Source organism: Curcuma longa, chromosome 16 (genome assembly GCF_044706935.1).
Source record: "Curcuma longa cultivar G26 ecotype Majalengka, Jawa Barat chromosome 16, ITB_CL_G26_1.1, whole genome shotgun sequence".
In the NCBI taxonomy this organism is placed as follows: Eukaryota; Viridiplantae; Streptophyta; class Magnoliopsida; order Zingiberales; family Zingiberaceae; genus Curcuma; species Curcuma longa.
The window spans coordinates 9,249,945-9,270,382 of NC_133876.1; the positions used below are offsets into that span (position 1 = coordinate 9,249,945).

General features: G+C 36.2%; 4 protein-coding genes across 6 annotated transcripts; 2 read left to right on the forward strand and 2 right to left on the reverse strand.

Annotated features, from left to right (window-relative positions):
• The first annotated feature begins 4,032 nt into the window (after nucleotides 1–4,032).
• On the forward strand, nucleotides 4,033–6,054 carry LOC141847780 (BTB/POZ and TAZ domain-containing protein 1-like). Its single transcript, XM_074735865.1, has 5 exons — nucleotides 4,033–4,174; nucleotides 4,271–4,416; nucleotides 4,726–5,056; nucleotides 5,131–5,414; nucleotides 5,693–6,054. The coding sequence occupies exons 1-5, from the start codon at nucleotides 4,067–4,069 to the stop codon at nucleotides 5,868–5,870; spliced, it is 1,047 nt and encodes a 348-aa protein (XP_074591966.1). The 5' UTR covers nucleotides 4,033–4,066; the 3' UTR covers nucleotides 5,871–6,054.
• Nucleotides 6,055–7,160: 1,106 nt separating this feature from the next.
• On the forward strand, nucleotides 7,161–11,649 carry LOC141847491 (28 kDa ribonucleoprotein, chloroplastic-like). The gene is made up of 4 exons (XM_074735550.1): nucleotides 7,161–7,702; nucleotides 7,802–7,903; nucleotides 10,711–10,992; nucleotides 11,408–11,649. The coding sequence occupies exons 1-4, from the start codon at nucleotides 7,196–7,198 to the stop codon at nucleotides 11,471–11,473; spliced, it is 957 nt and encodes a 318-aa protein (XP_074591651.1). The 5' UTR covers nucleotides 7,161–7,195; the 3' UTR covers nucleotides 11,474–11,649.
• A 271-nt stretch (nucleotides 11,650–11,920) lies between these two features.
• LOC141847793 (uncharacterized) lies at nucleotides 11,921–16,424 on the reverse strand. 3 transcript variants are annotated; one of them, XM_074735880.1, is made up of 6 exons: nucleotides 15,126–16,424; nucleotides 14,936–15,012; nucleotides 14,081–14,192; nucleotides 13,829–13,945; nucleotides 12,249–12,640; nucleotides 11,921–11,937 (listed from the first exon to the last, which is right to left on the reverse strand). In XM_074735880.1, the coding sequence occupies exons 1-5, from the start codon at nucleotides 16,416–16,418 to the stop codon at nucleotides 12,281–12,283; spliced, it is 1,959 nt and encodes a 652-aa protein (XP_074591981.1). In that variant the 5' UTR covers nucleotides 16,419–16,424; the 3' UTR covers nucleotides 11,921–11,937; nucleotides 12,249–12,280. The 3 variants fall into 3 exon arrangements, with proteins under 3 accessions (XP_074591981.1, XP_074591980.1, XP_074591982.1); XM_074735879.1 differs by lacking the exon at nucleotides 11,921–11,937 and having other exon boundaries at nucleotides 12,056–12,640; XM_074735881.1 differs by lacking the exon at nucleotides 11,921–11,937 and having other exon boundaries at nucleotides 12,494–12,640; nucleotides 14,081–14,196.
• Nucleotides 16,425–18,554: 2,130 nt separating this feature from the next.
• On the reverse strand, nucleotides 18,555–19,811 carry LOC141847027 (fructokinase-1-like). The gene is made up of 6 exons (XM_074735019.1): nucleotides 19,405–19,811; nucleotides 19,284–19,308; nucleotides 19,099–19,222; nucleotides 18,967–19,043; nucleotides 18,768–18,884; nucleotides 18,555–18,683 (listed from the first exon to the last, which is right to left on the reverse strand). Exons 1-6 carry the CDS (start codon nucleotides 19,809–19,811, stop codon nucleotides 18,555–18,557), a joined length of 879 nt encoding a protein of 292 aa, XP_074591120.1.
• Between the last annotated feature and the right edge of the window lie 627 nt (nucleotides 19,812–20,438).

Genomic DNA, 20,438 nt, shown 5'->3' on the forward strand with positions numbered 1-20,438 from the left:
GTATTTAAATTATGATACCCGATGGGGATGGGGACGGGGATGGTATATGAGTTTGGGTTTCGGGGACGAAAATGGAGAAGGCTTCCCCGCGAACCCCCGAACCCGTTGCCATCCCTAGGGCTGCAGCGTAGCAAAATTCTATATATCTATATATAATTGATAACAATCTGATATATTCTTTGAACATTTAAATTTTTTTAATATTTAATATTATAATTTAATTTTTAAATTCTACAAAAATTCTTAAGTAATTTAATCATAGATAAAAAAGTAAAATAATAATAATAATATGGTATTAGAGTATATATCCGTAACGCTCCTTCCTTATAACACTCTAATGTTAATAATAAAATATAAAAAAATAAAAAAATTACATGTACACGTTCAAGAGGAGTTCAAAAAGAGAGGTGTTATAACACCCTTCTACCTTGTTCATTAACATCCAAAAAATGTTATTAACATCTCATTAACAAAGCATTAGGGATGCTTTTATTCCTTTTCGAGCACTTGAAAATAATCCGATCCCCCGAATGTATACGTAGGATATCATATATATATATATATATATATATATATATATATATATATATATATATATATATATATATATATAAAAGATTTTTATAATAATAAAAAATATCAAAACCAATTGAAACCATATTGATGCATGACTACTATAATATTTTAAAATAAATTCAATTTAGTAAATAATATTACTTCACTTTTATAAAATAAAATTATCAATTTTATTAAAATTATTTAAATTTATCGAAATTACGTAACTACTGCTATAAATATAACAACTACTTAATAGCCCTTATTATAATTTTAATATGATTTTAACTATGTTAAAAGTATGTTGAATTAATTTTAATTAAATTTAAATAATTTGATTAAATTAATAAAAAAATAATATAAAAGTATTTAATGTATAATTTTTTTATCAAATTAAATTTCAAAATAATTCACTTTAATATTTTATAATAACTATGGCTTACAAAATGAGAAATATGAAAGAAAATTATTTTACCTTCTAAAAAAAAAGATTTTTTTTGTTAAAAATGATATTTAGGGATCTTTTTTTTATTTTTATTTCTCAAACATGAAGAAAGGCTATTATTATTATTATTATGTCCTATTAAAATAAAATGACTCCCCATCTTATTTTTAACCGAAAATATTTTATTTCAGTAATATTATAATAATGATGATTATAATTACTATAACATAGAACAGTGAACTTTTTCATGGTAAAAGTTATGCCCATAATTGATAAATATTATTAAATCAATTTTTGTCAAATTATAGTGATTTTGATAACCTTAACTAATTTCGATTAAGTTGATAAAGAATATTAGATAAAAAATATACGAACTTCATTCATTTTCGCTATCATCAAAAGGCCATCGTATTTTAAAAAATATTTAAAAAATACTTCATCATATCTTTAATTCCATAAAATATATTTTTATTATCGTATTAATGCAGTAGTTTTGATCAAAACTAATTAGTATTCGACTAATTTTGATTAATTTGGATTAGTTTTTAAATAAATTAAAGCAATTTAATAAATATTAGAGTACGTTTGACTAATGTTAAAATAGTTTTGACTTTGTAGATTATTTAACATTTTATTAGCATATTATAATAATTTTAACTAAAATTACTACAATAATAGAATAATGATATTTTCGTGATGAAAAATGAGATGAAATAATCGTTTGATGATAAAAAATAAATATTTTTTAAATTTATTCAAGAGTATTTTTATATAACAGTGTTTATATTAAAAATAAAGATATTTTTAAGGATGAAAATTAAAATAGGAAGACCTTTCAAAATAAGATGCCTTTTAATAATAAAAAATATTTATGACACCCTTTTAATTTTTCCTTAAGTCTTAGATAATTAAAACTTTTATGTAAATTATTAATCATATAATACCTTTTAATTTGATACACAATCTAAAACCAGCCTCTCATAACTATTTAAAAATGATTATTTTTAGTGTAAAAATTAAAAGGGCTCTCCAGTACCAATGAAGAGAAATATCAAATGAACGTTTTTTAAAAAAATAAAAATAAAATCAAATGAACATCCTTTCAGTAATTTTTTATCTCAAAAATATCATTTCATCCAATAGATGATGTTGTAGCTATTATAATATATAGAAAGTTATACAATAGATGTTATAATGTATTTAGGATGAATTTATATGATCAATTGTATGGGACCGCTAGAGGTGACGGATTCTACCTTTTGCTTAAGTTTAGGATGAGTTTTGAATTTAGAATTTAGGGTTTACATCGTAAAAGGTATCGAGTAGTAATTACAATGTGTAAAACATACATAATAACTATTACAAAGTGTTTATGATGAGTTTAAAATTTAAAGTTTAGAGTTTACATAGTATAGAAACTACTGAACAAATGCTACAATATATAGAAGTTACCCGATAGCTAGTTGTTAAAATATGTTAGGATTATAACAGTTACATAATAACTTCTACAACTATTTTAAAATGATCTTGATGAAGTTTTAAATAATTTTAATCAAGTTAGTAAATAATATTTTGATATAATAGTGTTAAGATATCCTAAATCATAAATTCTAAATTCACCCTAAATACGTTGAAATTTGATAGTTTCTACATGTTATAGCAGCTACTCAGTAGCTTTTATATAGTTTAAATCTTAAATCTTAAACTCATTTTAAATACGTTGTAGCAATTACTCCGTAACTTCTATATGGTATAAATCCTAAATTTTAAATCTTAAGCTCACTCTAAATACATTAGAATAGTTATTAAATAGTTATATATTATAGCAGCTACTCGTTAACTTATACATATTATAACAGCTATTAGCTATAACAACACTAAGTCAAGAGATATTTTTAAGATAAAATCATTGATGGGTGCTCTTTTATTTATTTATTTTTCCTTTTTTGAAAAAAGAGATAAAAAAATCAATTTAAAGAAAGTTAATGAGGAGCAAGTGGTTGATGTACATTGAATTTTGCCCACAATTAATTACTTCCAAAAAATATAAAAATAGTGAAAGTTGGCAACTCTACGCCAAATAAAAATTATCTCACGTTTGGAAAGGTAAGTGATGGGTCACTTTTTGATCAATCTTGAGCCATTGCTTTATAAAAAGATCTATAATTCGACAACCCCTCCAAGATTCGTGTGAATCGACTTTGATTTTGATCCAATTGATTTGATCTACTCGATTTAAAAGATATAAACAAATAGTATCATAATATCCTCGATTTATATTAAATAAATATTTTATATAAAAAACATCAATCTATTATATAATATATTTATAATTGATAGTTAGTAATTAATGTAGTATTTCTTGATTATCCTAGACAATAAAAGACATATATAATAGTTTAATATATAAAATATTAAAGCTAATATGGTGAAACTAATCGGTTATTCGGTTTAGTTTGATTTTATGAGTTTCATCAGCATCCATGAAAATTAAATTAAACCTAAAAACATTGATTTTTTTTTTTTTTAAGTAAACTAAATTGAATTTTGGATTTGGTTTACCCATAAAATCAAAATAATTATTTTCCAATAAATGTATATTAGTCATTTACTATAGATATTAAATTCGCATATTACGCCAACACCTTTTCCATATACCTTTTTTATAAATTAATAAAAAATAAAAAAGGGAAAAAAAAAGAAAAGAAAATGCCGTCACTAATGACGCACTCAACCCTTTGTCCCCTTTTCCGTGAACCTTCGAATATCAAAATCTTAATTTCACGTCCTCAAATTTTAGAAAATAATACTTTACCCTTGGAGTTCTCAAATTCATTTTAGTTCACCATTCTCACCTTTTTTTTTTTTATGATAAATATTAATGTAAAATCATGCTATGAAGGTGTAAACAAATAAATTTTGAAAATTATAGAGGCAAAATGATATTTTATAAATATGTAGGGGCAAAATGAAATGTTCTCTTCTTATTATATATATGCGCTTTAATACCATGGAAACCACTCTTTCTCGTACCCAGACTGACACGCACGTCGCACGTGACGATCAATGAGCTCCACGATGAACAGCGGCGGCGACGACGCTATTTTCTCGCCGGCAGACGTCCAGATTCTCACCGCCAGCAAGCGCAGGATCCCGGCTGATTCACGAGTCCTGGTAAGGCGCCTGGATCTGTCATCGATGTGCGCGGATTTTTTATTTATTTATTAGCGAATCGGTTTAGGGATTGTTGACGGATGCGGTTGTTTTAAGGCGGCGGCGTCGCCGGTGCTGGAGAGGATGCTGGATCAGAAGACGAAGCTCATCGACGGCGGCGGCAGAGCGATTAGTATCTCCATTCTTGGCGTCCCCCATGGGGCAGTCGATGCCTTCCTCCGCTTCCTCTCCTCTCCCTCCAGGTTACTTTTTTTTCTTTATCTTTTTGTTTTATTTGATCTTATACTATTTTTCCCCCACCGCCATTTCCGGAAAATGAAGAAAAAGTTAGAAAACATTCTTAAAAAATTGGTCAAAAAAGTTGTTTACATGAAGTTGCTCGGATCCCTTTTCCATTAATTTTTTTCGACTTCCAACTTTTTGATCGATCTACTTGATCTTTTCTCGAAGACCATAACAAAAAAACATCAGTAAGGAATGCTCATTAATGATTGCTGAATTTGTTGTGTTTAAAATCAAATTTTGATCAAATTTTTTTCGATCGAGTGAAGGTGCGGTATGCTGGAGGCGAAGGGGGAGGAGGCGGCGGCGGAGATGGCGGAGCACGCGGTGCACTTGTTGGTGTTGTCGCACGTGTACCAAGTGGGATGGCTGAAGCGCGCGTGCGAGCGGGCGCTGGCGTCGCGGCTGGCTTCGGAGGCCGTGGTGGACGTTCTGGTCCTTGCGCGGCGGTGCGACGCGCCCTGGCTCCACCTCCGCTGTATGAAGCTCATCGGCAAGGACTTCGCCGCCGTCGAGCGCACCGAGGCGTGGCGCTTCCTCCAGGAGCACGACCCCTGCCTCGAGCTCGACATCCTCCAGTCTCTCCAAGACGCGCACTTGGTAGGCGTCCGCGCATCTCTCCTTCGCTTCGGCGTTTTATCAAACGGCTCACGCGCGTCTCCTGATTCGTGCAGAGGCAGAAGCGGCGGCGGAGGAAGAGGGAGGAGCAACAGGTTTACACGGAGCTGAGCGAGGCCATGGAGTGCCTGCAACACATCTACACGGAGGGCTGCGCCACCGGCCACTGCCCCGACTCTGCCACCTGCCGTGGCCTCCGGCAGCTAGTCAGCCACCTCGCCCTCTGCGATCGCAAGAAGAAGCGGCATTCCTGCGGTCGATGCAAGCGCCTGTGGCAGCTCCTCCGCCTCCACGCCTCCATTTGTGTCCAGCCTGGCCCCTGTCAGGTTCCCCTCTGCTCGTAAGCTCCCAAAGATCCATTTTTTCCACTCTTTTTCCGATCAATAAACACTCAAATCGAATTTTTCATCCTCTTTTATTTCTAAGGTCGAATATTGGCTCTCTTTCCCGATCAACAAACTCTCAAATCGTTACATCTCCGCTACAAAGATTGAATTTTTATTTTGTTTTTGGTCAATGAACACTCAAATCCTTCCTTCTCTGTGCACGAAAAGATTAATTTTTTCCGAACTTGTTTGTATAAATGAATGCTCAAATTTTCTATGGCTTGATCTGCAGCCAATTCAAGCAGAAGATGGATCAGAGGAATGCAAAGGACGAGGAGGATGAGAAGTGGAGGCTGCTGGTGAAGAAGGTGGCCTCTGCAAGGATCATGTCCTGCTTGGCCAAGAGGAAGAGGCAAGAAGGGTTCCAAGACCAGGAGCAGCCATGGTTGAAGCACAAGTTACTTGAGTGAGCAAAGAAGGGGGGAACAGTGTCGAATTTAATTCAATTTGCCTTCTATTGCCATACTTGATAATGTGATGAGCTCATCTTGTTCTTTTTTTCTACAATAAAAAAAAAAAGCAGAATTAGATTCTGCTTGAGCTCTGTATACAAGGATCTTTATCCATATAAACAAGTGATTAATTAATATTAAATGTGCTTGTCTAATCTAGCATAATTTTTAAAGTTATCAAATGTGCCTGTCTAATCTAACTACTGATTAAAAATTTATTTAATTATTACCTTACATTTGTATGATTATTAATATTTAAGAATGGCATTTGGAATTTTCCTTCTATAGCTAACAAAATAAAACAACATTAAATTTTTTTAGTATTAATCTGAGAAATATCACTTATCATATTAAATTTTGTACATACCATCTAAAATATAGTGGACTGTAAAGTTTCCTCTCAAATTTTCATTAATATGTCTCATCATTATAAAGGTAGTATTTATTGTCTTGTCATCCAATAATAATGTTTCATTTATTATATGTAATTTGAGATATCTTCTTTTGTAAAAAAAGTGAAATTCATCGCTTCAATGACTTTACACAGTCGACTCTACGATCATATTCAAAGAGATAAATCGAAAAATTACAGTTGATCATAAACATAATAATAATATGCTAAGATGCTTATGCAATAAAAATATTTGCAATGTTCACAATAGGATGCTTGAGTAATGATAGATAACATGAAAAATTTGTAGTATGAATGTAGCATGACACATTCAATGCAAGTGGGTCCTATTGACATGCAGTGGGACCCACATCCATGCATTGAGTGTGTCATGTTACATTCATGCTACAACTTTTCATGCTATCTATCATTACTCTTCTTTTAAATTGTCATGGCACCGAGCCTTATCATCCCACAAATATGATGCTTATGCTAATTATTATTGATTGAGGAGTAAAATGACAAAAACTTAAAAAAATTAGGAAGAATCTTTGAAGAAAAGAATGTAATAATTTTAATAAATAATGGGAATGAGAGACAATAATAATGAAAAATGACTTATAAATTGTTAAGAATAATTAAGTCTAGTTATTATTTTTTAAAAAAAAAAGATAATTTTTTTTCAATGGCTCGACTTCAAAGTGCTCTAAAAATTTTAATTTATTATTTTTAGTAATAAAATAATAATTTAAATGGTAATATTAAACTCTTAAGGAGTAATTGATAACAAATCTTGGGATCATTATGAAAATTTATAAATCTTGGGTGGCGTTTTGAGAAACTACCCATTTCTCGTCTCCTTTTCTCCCCTTATCTCTTCACTTCCTAATCCATGGCGGCTGCCGCGACGACCTTCCACTCCGTGTCAATGGCGGAGGGCCTCCTTCCCTCCCTCCACACCGTCGTCTTCTCTTCCAAGCCCTCCTTCCCCGTCCTCTCACTACCTCTCTCGTCTAAGCCCTTCCCCTTCCTCCACCTCTCTCGCTCCGCTTCTTCTTTCTACCTCAAAAAGAACCCTCCTTTTCTTCCGCTCGTCGCGCAGACCTCCGACTGGGCTCTCCAAGATGAGGTTACCGAGGCGGATGACGGTGAGTTCGGATATGATAGAGTGAGGGAGGAAGCCGCTGCTGGGATTGAGGAGTACGAGGGTGATGAGGAGCAGGCGTTGGAGGGTGGGTTAGTCGCCGAAGGAGACGGAGGATTTGTCGAGGGGGAAGAAGAGGAGTATGTCGAGCCGCCTGAGGAAGCTAAGCTCTATGTCGGGAACCTCCCTTACGATGTGGACAGCGAGAGATTGGCTCAGCTCTTCGAGAAAGCTGGCGTTGTCGAGGTTGCCGAGGTGAGAAAGCAGAACTCTTCATGGTCTTCCAGGGATTACTGTAACCTAGATGGGATTTCGTTTTTGGTTCCGTTCTAAGCTATTCATCTGGTGTTGCAGGTGGTTTACAACCGGCAAACAGATCAAAGTCGTGGCTTTGGATTCGTGACAATGAGCACCATTGAAGAAGCGGACAAAGCACTAGAAATGTTGCACAGATATGTAAGCTCTATCCTGTTTATTTAGTTGATGATTATTCTTTCAAGTTCAGTTGGGTAGAAGAATTCCCCATGTGAATGCTGAAAAGCTATCCAAGTTAGTGAAAAAATCACCTATGTATGCTGTATGTTCTTTTGCATCCATGAAGTACCCTGCCTTTATTGATTGTGTTTGGTTCAACACTTACCCCTTCATTTGCTATGTTGCATAGTTGACACATTACTATACAGAATGGAACCGGAAATTCTTGGACTATAGTTAGTGGCCAACTGGCCATATATAGAAAGAAAATTTGCTTAAAGTTTCTAGCTTAAGGTACCAAAATTTTGGGCCTTCAAGTTTTCTAAATGAGAAAGGTGTGCAACAAGCCAACCCCATATAGTAGGGACATATAATTTGTTCATGTTCTGTTGTGGAAAGGTGAATAAACAACAGGGCTGTGGTCTATGGTAACATTGTTGGTGTGTACTTTGGTAGTAAATCTTGTTAAGCAATTCACATGCTTTATCTTTATAATTGCTGTATGGGCATAAGGGTGCATTTGTATTTTATCTGGCCTGAATGTGATGCAGTGGATAGTTCGTCTTGTAAATATAGATGGATGTTTGTATGATTCGCCATGTACTCGCATCATAATACAAGCTTTACATAAAGACAACCAGGACTGTTGAATAGTTCAATTTTAGTTTGTTTGAATAGTTATGATGTTCCGCGTAGCAATTAGTTTTGATTGCAGGAATCATGCCCAACTCTTCAGTATCTTTTCCTTCTGCATTTTTGGAATTTTAGTTTTCCTTCATTAGGACCTTATACAACTTTTCTTCCTCTGTCGTCATTAGAATGTTGGGATTGTACACTGCTTTGATGAATATTTCTCTTTATTTGAGAGGTCATCATGTTATATACTTGTCTTATCTTTAAGTAGACTTAGTATGTACTAGAGTGTCTCCTATGGCAAATATAAAATGTCATCATGTAATCAGTGTGCTGCAAATGATTGAGGAGAATATTTGGGAGCTTCGAACTACTGGTTTCTACTGTCTCCCCTATTACATCTCCTTTTCCTGGCAAATTGCAATTGCAGATTAGTAAATTGCTACAGTAATCATTTATCTACCTATCTAGAGTCACAATTGCAAATTGCAATTCCTTTATTGGCATCAGTTGCTGCATCAGGGTTGAGTTTGGACAGTGCAGGGTGTGGTCTCTGATACGTGTTTGTTAATTTTAGTTATTCATCAATTACACCTTATGTTTTTCTCTTGGTAGTAATATTATATTAAGTTGTCTGTGTTATTTGTTCATTGAAGCAATTTGAATTATTTCACTGGGAGAGAGAGTTTTTAAGTCTTAACAACTTGTTTTTGTTTTCATCACACCATTTCTTCAGAGATGTGTAATGTAACTCACCTTTCAGTGTGGACATATTCTTTTTGATCCATGCTAGGAAAGTAACCATTCTTTGTTTGGTCTTTGTTTGCAAGTGCTCTATGTAACCATTCTTTGTAACAATGAGTCTGCTAAACATGATCTTTGAGCGAGTAATAATAATCACCTCCTTCCTACAATCACACACGATCAAGTGAAGTTCCTATTAGCATACTCAACTATCAAGGGCCCCACTTCCACATAAGAGTCTTGGCATTTTGGATTGGTTTGATTGTCCTGTTGGATTTCTACATAATATCAAAGTTGCCTCCTTTTTTCCCCACATGGCTAATTGAAATCCTCTTGAAGTCTTGGGCATGCCTAAGTATGATTACGTAAGTGCCTTGACATTTTAGCTTAGATTGAGCTTCCTTTTGGACTTCTACAATCTTCTTAATGCCAATTTTGCACAGTGCCACATTTAAATGCTAACAGGCACAGGAAACCAGATACGATGTGGTCGACATTGCAAGAGCATGGGAAACCTCTGATCCCTAAAGTCATATTCCTTCATCTGATTTCCAGTAGAACTCCTGTTTCTAGCTTTTACTGACTTTGCAATCCACAATGAAAAATTAAGCATTAAGTTGCTGCTTTCCTCTTTGTCAGCTTAGAGAAAGCTTTTCAGCACTGAAAGCAGAGAGTATACTGGTAATGTCATACGGTTACCTTATTGCAAGCCTGCGACGGTCTTTGTTTCACATAGACTTGTTAACTCTAATTTTCAATCACCTTCATTATCTACAAGCCTTGTCCAAGTGTTCATTTTGTCGCTTGTTCAACTGACCTACTTGGGCTGAGTAGAATGAGATGAGTTCAATGATTTACTGGTGGAAAATGACTATGAAGAACGGAGCACGTTTCAATGTTCATGGGCTTGTACAACCCAACTCGACCGTAAAATAAATGGAATCTTAGAACAAAGAGGAAGTAGCAAAACATTATTCATCCCTTAGCATCACAATGTGGTAAGGTTAGCAAAAAAGATGTCTGATTGTTTAGGCTGAATTGGATCAATCTCATAATGAACTCATCTCTTACCTTTCAGACTGTTACTGGACGATTCATTTGGAACCATTCGATTTTTGTTGCATGTTTGCACCACTGCATTTTGAAATTGTTGCATGCTTCCACACATTTGATGCTAGTTTTGCTTGATGCAAGATTGCTTGTCATACCCTTTGTTTCTTCGTAATGTATATTTTTCAATGCATTTACTGGATTTGGAACTCTATGAACTAAAATCCCTGCCTGCATCGATTTTGTGCCGACTAGTAGAGCTATTGTCTGACTTATATCTCAAGTTCCAATGGTACTTAGAGTAGCAACTGTTTCGTCATTATCGAATTGTTTTGTCTAGCTTGTTGCATCTTTGGGAACAGGAAGTTAATGGCAGGCTTTTAGCTGTGAACAAAGCAGCCCCCAGGGGCACTCGCGTAGAGAGAACTCCGCGTGCTTTTGGGCCTTCCTTCAGAATTTACGTCGGGAACCTGCCCTGGCAAGTGGATGATGGCCGTCTGGAGCAAATATTTAGTGAACATGGTAAGGTTGTGGAAGCAAGGGTGGTGTTCGATAGAGAGACTGGACGCTCACGTGGATTTGGCTTTGTTAAGATGGAATCGCAGACCGAAATGGATGATGCAATTGCTGCTCTTGATCAACAGGTGAGAATACTTTGATTGCCCTACTCTATTTACTTGCATTATTATCTACTCTGAGTAGAGTTCATCTTGCAAAGATCTATGTTTGTACTCGACCGGCTATACTTTATGGTTATTAACACAACGAAGATGAGATTGTTAGGATCGATGTGTAGGATTATTAGAAACATTCAGGAACAACAAATGTAGCTGCTAGAGATGTAAAATGAGAGAAAGTAGATTATGATATTATCAACATTTCCAATGATGAACAGATTGTAAAGTTAAACAGCAACTTATGACAATGCGACAATGACGATGAGAGCAGTGTACAGTTTTCTCTATGAATGATGACTTTTTATGAAATACTTGTTTCCATGTGGATCTATACTTATTTGAAACTCTCATCTACTAACTGTTTGTGTTGGCACTCGGACAGAGCTTGGACGGTCGAGCATTGCGAGTGAACGTCGCAGAGGAGAGGCCGCGACGTGCTGCATTTTGATGTCGTAGAACTAACAAAAAAGAATATTTGTTGGAAGGATTTTGTCTACAAGATCTCATTACTTGTATGAATTTGTGTTTTTGTTGTTTACTTTGTAGGGCGATGCTCAAAGATGTGATAAATTTACACTTGTTGAGTCTATATGATTACTAAATATCTTCTACATGGTTACTAAATATCGTTTCAGTTAAATAGAGCATGCTTTAGGGTCATCTCTGTTTTTGTTTACGGAATAAAAATGTCTGCTATATGTAATTGAACAATGACACAATACACAAAATGGAATGGATCAGAAATAAAATAGAATGACATTTTTTTAATATTGTGAAATAAGATATATTTCACAATATTAAAAACTTTTGGATTTTCATTTCTTGCAGATCAACTTGAAACTGTCCAACCCACCAAGTGTGCCAAATTGGTCTAGTCGATCTAGTTCACCTGGTCCACATTACCAATTCAACCTTGACAGAACAAAAAAAGGACTTTCATCCAACCAAACGCACTAAATCTTCATGCCAAAAAGGTTGGAAATCTAATGTGCAAACAATTCGATCAAAAACCCAATAATATTAACACTTGAGTAAAATAATTATTTGTAGCCACTACACATTATGATGACCTTGAGAAAGGAATTCACATGTGGTCCTGTCTCACAGTTGGAATAAACATCTCCCTAAAAAAATTTCATCCAACACTAAAAGGATGCAAATCCTGATATGAATGATATGAACTATAAATGAGCAACAAATGCAGAGAGGATCATCACACTTACCTCTTAATTTACAGGTTCTTTCTTTCGACTGGTCATAATGTACCCTGCATTAGGGGCTCCGACAATTCCATCTCGTTGTTACCTTGTGGTACATCGGGTTGATGGTATCTTATAGGATTCAAGCCCAACCATTGCCAGGGCCAGCACACGTATCGATAATTGTTTCTGCTCCGGAAATCATCTTGGTTTTCGGATTCCTCAAGCTGCCGAGTTAACTCCTCAAGTCTCTCCCGGAGCCTTGTGGATCTCATGTCGGCCAATTTCAAAGATTTTTCAGCTGCGTCTCTAGCAACCATGGCTGCGGCAGCAGTCTCTTCTTTGAACTTGAGCTTGTTCTCAGATTCTAAGGTTGCTTGCTTTGCCTCTTCCAGTTCCTTTCCAAGAGCTGATAACTGCACATTCAGTTTGAAATTCAAGAAAACAAATAAGTTAATGCCGGGAAAAATAAGAAGGCAATAAAACTATGAAACACACACACCACAAATTTTCATCAGTTTATCAAATTGCAGAATCATTGCATCAATTGGTAATGTCATCATGAGTTATATTACTAAGCTGCATGAGAAACAAGGGCTAAAAGTTTGACAGATGGGATTATGTAGGGATTAGCTACAACAGAAGATGACAATAATCAAGGTCCCACAGTCCCATGAATTTAGGGGTCAGTTAAACGATTGCATCTTTTTAGGTTGTCAAGCTCTACTGCTGAATCCAACTAAAATTCATGAAGATATATATCTTGTCTACATGTAGTAAGAAGATCTGTGTGGACTGTCAAGATATATCTTTTTCTCAGCTAACAAATATTAATAACTAAATAATTATTTTTTGTTAAACCACCAAGAAGGGTATAACACCGTGCGGAACAAAAAGATAACTGTGTTAATGATGAGAACAAGAAATTTTCTCAAATAAGAAATGGTAGGTTATTTCTGGATACATTGCCAGCTTCTGATTCCACAAGTAACACTACATCATCGTATTCTCATTCTAACAATTGAACCTGAAAATTAATAGTGAACAACATATTTTAGGGTTAAATCATTGTTGGCCCCTACTGCACAATCATGATTAGAATAACAAGGACTCTGTCAATCTGATATAAAAAGGGCTTTTGTTCACAAGAAATTACAGATGCTACTCCCTCCATTTAATCTTTATAGTTTTCTTTATCTCTGACATCTAATGTTCTGCTGTGATCATGTGATTTTACAAACCCATATCTACCATGTTACTATTGCTAAAGTGGCAATATTAGCCATCAAAGTTCTATAAATTGTTAAAAATTTTGAATTTACAAGTACTGATGCGTCTGGTTGTTAAAAAGTATAACTTGTAAACAATTATGAAAAAAGAGTATAATATATTTACCAAAAACCTAAAAGTTAGGCTATATTCAGTGGTTTATCCAGAAGAACAAGAAGAGTTCTCAGAGCTGTAATGTCAAGAGTTAAGAATTGCTTTCTATAATATTAGCAAGTTGTGGACCAAAGATTTTACTATGCCTAAGAAAAGGTAAATGCACGACTTCACTATCATGATTAAAAAAAAAAGTATCTTAGAAGCATCTTGCACTGCACCTGTAACTGAAACTCCTGTTCAACAGCTCTGCCAGCTGCTGCTTCTTGTTCTGCAGCAGCTTTCCATCTTGAAATTTCTTCCTCTGCTGCTGTGATGTCCATCATGAGTCCCTCGACCTTTCAATAACATGTATTTTCATTTACTACTTTATGTTAAAAAAAATCTACTAATTAAATAAATACACTTGTCGAAGGCATGCCCAACTTTTAACAGCAATACTGTGTAAACTGGAAATAGGAGTGAGAGATTACATTTTCGTTTGCCATTCGTTCCTTCTCCTCGAGCTCCTTTATATGTTGCTTTAGCTGGGCAATCTCTTTTGTTTGTGTTTCCAAACGGGTTTTTAGTAGACCAGCCTCTGCCCTTTCTCCAGAAAAAAAGTACATGCATATAATATGAATCAATTTAGGATTTTAAGACAAGCTCATAAATCATAGGAGTTGCAAAACTAGATTGGATAATGACAACCGCTCGATGCGTATCTTCAAGTGCAAGATTAATGCTGGATGTAACTGCACACAGTTTCAAAATATTTAATCATGCCACAAGTAGCACTCACAATATCAAATTTGACCAAAAAACTCATCCATTTTGATATGGCAGCATGGCTGGTAGTGAGTCCTACATGACAAAACAAAATCTACAATTTTAAATTACATCAATTGTTTTGACTCAAACCCAAGGAGAACAATTTGGAAAGCCAAGTTATGATACATTAACGCAAAGCACCTTGATCTTTGACTAGGCCATCTCTTACAACAGGAGCTCTGTTTGTGAGTTATTTGGATTTGACTGAATAGATCTCATCTCATCACTGAATTGTATGTTCTCTACCACTAGTAATACTCAGGCCATTTAAATCATATTAATTATTCTAAGCAGAGATTTCTTTGATCTTCTTGCCCCTAAAACTTTCAATTCTACTTAATTCAAGACATCTAAGAAATTTATCGATATTCATATTTTGTTAACTTATTTATAATCTATCAAGATTACAAATAGTAACCTTATAAATGACTACAATGTGAGGTATACCAGCAATTAGACAGTGTATTTTTTGTTTAATAAAATTCTTCATATCATTATTAAGGTAACATGAGAAGTACCCGAGTGCTTCTACCAAATGCTGCAGCTCAATGATCTTAGTATGTGATTCCTTTACAGTAGTTCCCAATGCACCTGCCTGCAAGATAACGTGGCGTGCATTCCATTGTAAGGGTTTTAGGTGGTTTTATAAAAGCTAATAGTTTCTGGCTAGTAAAAACCTTAAAAACAAGATTAGGGTAGCAAGATTACCAAGATATACACTTCATTTTTTTCACTCTGAACAGACTCATGCCCATCAACATGGTCCAATCTCAAATCTATCCCAGCTTCTCTAAGACCCTCCTCTGCCACATGTCGCACTTCATTTGTCTTTGATGATAACATACTCCTGAGCAAAGTCGCAATATGTTGCTTCTCTGCTAAGAGTTCCGAGACCTTCTCATTCAAATTATTAACTTCACTGTTACTTTCCTCCAACCGACCCCTTACTTCCTCAGCTGCGACCTTAGCCAGTTTATAAACAGACTTAGTCCCATCCAACAAAGTGCGTAAATTATCATCAACATTCATTTCATTCCAAATAAACATAGAATCTGAGAACTCAAAAGGATCATTATCATTCTTAACAACACTCTTAACAATCTCACAAATCTGTTCATAGGCCTTTGATGTGTGATTTAACTGGTCAATGATCAACAGTCTCTGCGATTCTAATTTCATTTCCAAATTCTTGTTTTTGGCATCACGATCATCACCTAGCTGTGTCAGTCTGGAAATCTCACTCTCGATCTCTGAGATCCGTGTCCCTCTCTGAGCAGCTACATTTTCCAGGTTTTGCAGCTCCAAGCCCTTCTTGGAGACTTCTTCTTTGAGACTCATAATTGCAGCCTCAAGCTGCGAAACCTCAATTGCGATTTCGTAATTCCGTCGCTCAACCTGTTCCCTGGCTTGATCCCTAGCCTTCGAGGCGGCATCAATCTGCTTCATAAGCTCCTCGGAGATTTCATGCGCTCGCTTGATAACGCCATAGGCCACGGAGGGAAGACCGGTGTACTTCTGGGAAGTCGGTAGACCACCGGAGGCGGAGAAGTTCTTGTACCCGCTCACCTTGCTGGAGATCTTACTGATGCCGGAAAGGAGCATCTGCGCAGCAGTCTCCATCTCGGACCGTAGAGAGTCCTTGTGCTTCATGAACTCATCCCTGAGTCGGATCGCATCGGCGAGCTCCGCTGCGGCGGATCGCGATGCCTCGTCCTTTTCGCGGAGGGCCTCGTCGCGCCTCCTGACGACCTCGTCCCTTTCGCGGAGCGCATCATCGCGCTGACGGATTGCGTCATGAGCCATGGACTTGAGGCGGCTGAAGGTGCTCTCGGCAGCCTTCCGGGCGCTGCGTTCCTTCTCGAGCTCGGCGAGGAGGTCGCGGATGCGCTGCTCCGAAGCCGAGGAAGAACTGGCGGAGGGAGAAGGGAGCACGATAGGGAGGGGATCATCGTCGCCCTCGACGTCGCTGAGGACGGCGGATTTGTCATCTTCGTCGCCCATGGCGAGAGAAAGAGGGCGACGAAGCGTCTGACAACTACCGGTCTTCCTAGTTCTCTTGCTTCTTCAACGCATTATATGGTTTATTTATTTGAATAAAAAATTTAAAAAAATTTAAAAAAAAATAAATTTCTAAACGACTTTATAGTTTATTCATAAATTATTTTTTTAACAAATTAAGTTTACTAGGGTTAAATTTATTTAATTTATATATTTTTTAATATATACGAACATGAAACCTAAGTTTATTCATTAATATCCAATTCATTTATAACTCTAGACAGTTCGGCCTCACAGACCGACCACTAAGTAAATTTGAAAAGCACAAAGGTTTACAACCTGGCAATCCAATGTTACTAATAGTTCGAGCACCGCGAACATATGATATGCCTTGTGAGAAAATCGAATCCTATATATAGATTTCCATGAATAACGTTAGCCTTGTTAGTTGTGTTTATACTAATTTGATTCTTAGGAAACAAAAGGTATGAGAACAAATTTGGTTGGAGCAAATCTAGAAAACAGAATAGTCCTAAATTCCAGTGTTTTCAAACCGAGTAGGCCAGCCTATTGGTTTGCGGTTTCGATTCAACCGACCAAAACTTGGGTCAATACACAATTCATAATTGCATAAGATTGTTGTTCGAAAAGAATGGCATAATAAGTCAAGAACCTTTCGGTGGAACTCAAAAACAGTTGATAAACTGCAGGAATCATGCAGAGTTAAGGCTAGATCCATACTTCAAAATGTAGGCTGTGGCTGAATTGGACATCTAAGTTTTGTGATATAATAAAACCAAAAAAACACATGTAGACATAGAATCTAGTGTATAAAGACAATTATGAATGATGAATTGCAGGATAATGATCATTGGTTGGTTTTGATCAACAACAACAGGCACTCCTAATGCATATCCAAAGTGATCAAATTCACAAGTCAGCAGCTATTTCTGTCTACTTTCTCTGTATATCTGCGAAGCATTGATTTTAAGTGTGTTTACACATTCCCATAGATCTAGCTTTGTGTTCCTACAAAGTAGTTCTGTATTGTTTTATCAAAGAACTTATTCTTCAACAATCAGAAAACATCAAATTCCTTAGCAAGTTCTTTCCTGACTCAATTTGTTTGTTAAAAAAATTGAAATGACATAAAATTTGACCTCTCTCCAAAAGATTCCTGATACTGGGGGTTTCCCTAGATTGTTCCTTGGTTGCATATTTTCAGCTGTTACAATTATGAAAGCTTAGGTATGGTTAATTATATGGTTAGGCTTGGGATTTGGCAGCATTTTATCAAAGATATGGTGACAATATGTCAGGTTACCTAATTGTTGTAAGATCCCAGAAAATCTTCCTGGACCTGAGGAGAATCCTATGCTATCTACTAGTCTGGTTTTTGTCAAAATTTTCCACTGATAAGCTGCCAAGTAAGAATCTAATCCTTACTAAACAGAAAAGCAAACTCTGACTATTGGCATTGACTACAATCTACCACTTGATAAGAAATGCCATGCACTGATAACAAACTTCTGAATTGTTCATTTTTTCTGTCCTTTTGGTCGTTACCTCGAAGTATCTTAACATCACATTGGATGTCAGATTAGTTTCTGTTCCAAGAAGAAACGACAAGGTTAAACGCTGCCAACATTGGAAAATAGTGTTTTGTATCTATCACGCTTACCAGTAGACCAAACAAGTATTGGTTCTGAATTATTCTCTAGGAAGCTAGAGGGTAACAAACTAAACTTCCTTTGTAACCTTACAATTTTAGAAGCTTTACCTATGTAGCCTTACAATTTTAGCTTTACCTATGTAGCCTTACAATTTTATCTACTAATTACTCATCTTTCATAAAAACAAAAAAGTCTACACAATGCAATTAGAGCTTAAGTTTGGACAAATGACCATAAGCATGTGATATGTCTTGACTATTTGGTTAACAACATGGATACTTTTCTGCCATCGAGCTATATCTCATGTCACCATACTCAAAGACCCCATTGAAATAGATAACTACAATACATTATTGCATTTTTGATAAACAAAACAAACTACTACTGAATTAAGAGCCATGTGGTTCCAAAGGCATATATAACAAGCTTGTAAATCAGAGTAAATGACAACATGAAATATGTGTACTTATGCCTTGTCAAGCAACTGCATGACTTCAGATACGTTCGGCAATGAAGAGATTGCCCCCTTTTTGGTAGCAATGATCGTGCCACATGCATTAGCGAATTTTAGTACTTCCCTCAGTTTCTTCTCATCCTGCGGACAGTGCAATTCCATGATCATAAGTGTCAGCAATGACGAGCAAATTCTTAAGCAACAATAGCTTTCACATTCACTTGCCTGCAAAGCTGATCGGTCTTCTTCAATTCCTCGGAGCATCCCACCTACAAATGCATCGCCTGCACCTGTTGTATCCACCTGCTTGACTGGAAAGGATCCAATTAGTCCTTGAAAATCCTGCCCAAGATAGCCAATTGATCAACTTAGTGGATTTGACTAGAAGATGTTCTCCTCAGTAACAACAATGTAGACAGTGTACCTCGGTGTAGTACTTGCATCCCTTATCTCCGAGGGTTACCAGCATCAGCTTCAGGTTCGGGTGCCAGAGTCCATGGCCTTAAGATGAGCAGTTAAGAATGCAATCGAATTCGCTGACCTTGACAATATTGGCCTGGTTCCATGGCGGTGATGGCCACATCAAACTTTGGATCAAATGACAGAAAAGCGCCATTGACTCCATAGCCTTGGAGAAGCATCCACTCCAGAGCAATAAACTCAAGACTCAATTTGTAGTGCTTTATATGAAAGTTTATGGCATTAGATCAACAGATTTGAAGAATAGTGTTTTTGCATCACTTGGGGATCAATCATGGGCCTTGATCTGTCGATTCAAGAGGTATTGCGAGATTTAGCAAGGTAAACGAGAAAATTTACAGATTAGACGATTAATTTCTCGAAGAGGGGAAGGGGCGTGTACATTTCTGATGAGATCCCATTAAGCTCGGCCTTCGTGAGAAGCATGTCGGCGCTGGGGTTGCGATAGAACATGAACTCCCGTTCTCCGTCGGCCCGGAGGGTAACGAATGCTAGGGCGGAGCGTGCGCCGGAGTCGAAGACGACGCCCGCGTCGGAGACGCCATTGTCGCGAAGGACGGATACGAGCATGTGGCCGAACTCGTCGTCGCCGAGCTTTCCCACGAAGGCGCTCCGCCTTCCGAGGCGCGTGACGGCTATGGCAACGTTGGCCGGCGCCCCGCCGGGGGCCTTCAAGAACGCGGTGGCTTCCGCCAGCGAGACGCCAGACTCGGTCGGCACGAAATCGATCAGCATCTCTCCGAAACTCACTACGAGACCGGCGGCGGCGGCTCTGTTGACGGTGACCATCTCTGCGGCGGCGGCGGTGGTGGGAGGAGGTGCGATGAACCAAGAGAAGGGGTACCAATTTTCAAAAAAAAGCCGGTGGAAGTTTAAGAGAATTTTAAAATACCTCCTATAATTACAGTATTCACTAGACTCCATTAACTAGTACTCATTTTTCATTCACAAAAGTAGCTCACTGGTAAAATCCGAATTCGTAGGGTCTATTCTGATCAAATCAAATTCTTATATTGTCCAGCTTAGTGAATTTATTTGTAAGAAGAATTTTATTGATGAATATAATTTTATAAATTATATTTATGAATATTACTTATAAATATTATTAATAAATAGTTTATCATCTTTTTCATAAATATTAATAAGCTATGTGTTTAAATTTTATTTTATTTAATTAATTATTTAAATTTGTTTTTAAAAAATTAATTAATTATTTGATTTAGAGCTATAATGAATAAAGAGGTATGAGAGGGTATTTTAGAGAATGAATGTATAGACGTGCATTTTGAATATTTCTTAAATACGTGATTTGATTGGTTTTTAAAAAATATATTTTTTTAAATTGTATTTTTTATTCAAATAACTTATACGTTTATTATTAAAATATTGATCATTGCAAAGAAAATATATGCATAA

Excerpts from the sequence above, each read along its gene's own strand:
- LOC141847780 (XM_074735865.1), top strand. The coding sequence starts at position 4,067 with ATGAGCTCCACGATGAACAGCGGCGGCGACGACGCTATTTTCTCGCCG. Across the intron at positions 4,175-4,270 it reads CGGCTGATTCACGAGTCCTG|GCGGCGGCGTCGCCGGTGCT; the intron begins GTAAGGCGCCTG and ends GGTTGTTTTAAG. Across the intron at positions 5,415-5,692 it reads TGTCAGGTTCCCCTCTGCTC|CCAATTCAAGCAGAAGATGG; the intron begins GTAAGCTCCCAA and ends CTTGATCTGCAG.
- LOC141847491 (XM_074735550.1), top strand. The coding sequence starts at position 7,196 with ATGGCGGCTGCCGCGACGACCTTCCACTCCGTGTCAATGGCGGAGGGC. Across the intron at positions 7,703-7,801 it reads GCGTTGTCGAGGTTGCCGAG|GTGGTTTACAACCGGCAAAC; the intron begins GTGAGAAAGCAG and ends CTGGTGTTGCAG. Across the intron at positions 7,904-10,710 it reads TAGAAATGTTGCACAGATAT|GAAGTTAATGGCAGGCTTTT; the intron begins GTAAGCTCTATC and ends CTTTGGGAACAG.
- LOC141847793 (XM_074735880.1), bottom strand. The coding sequence starts at position 16,418 with ATGGGCGACGAAGATGACAAATCCGCCGTCCTCAGCGACGTCGAGGGC. Across the intron at positions 14,193-14,935 it reads CATTTGGTAGAAGCACTCGG|GGCAGAGGCTGGTCTACTAA; the intron begins GTACTTCTCATG and ends TTCTGGAGAAAG. Across the intron at positions 13,946-14,080 it reads AACGAATGGCAAACGAAAAT|GTCGAGGGACTCATGATGGA; the intron begins GTAATCTCTCAC and ends TGTTATTGAAAG.
- LOC141847027 (XM_074735019.1), bottom strand. The coding sequence starts at position 19,811 with ATGGTCACCGTCAACAGAGCCGCCGCCGCCGGTCTCGTAGTGAGTTTC. Across the intron at positions 19,309-19,404 it reads AATGGGATCTCATCAGAAAT|ATCAAGGCCCATGATTGATC; the intron begins GTACACGCCCCT and ends TTGAATCGACAG. Across the intron at positions 19,223-19,283 it reads GGCCCATGATTGATCCCCAA|CACTACAAATTGAGTCTTGA; the intron begins GTGATGCAAAAA and ends TTTCATATAAAG.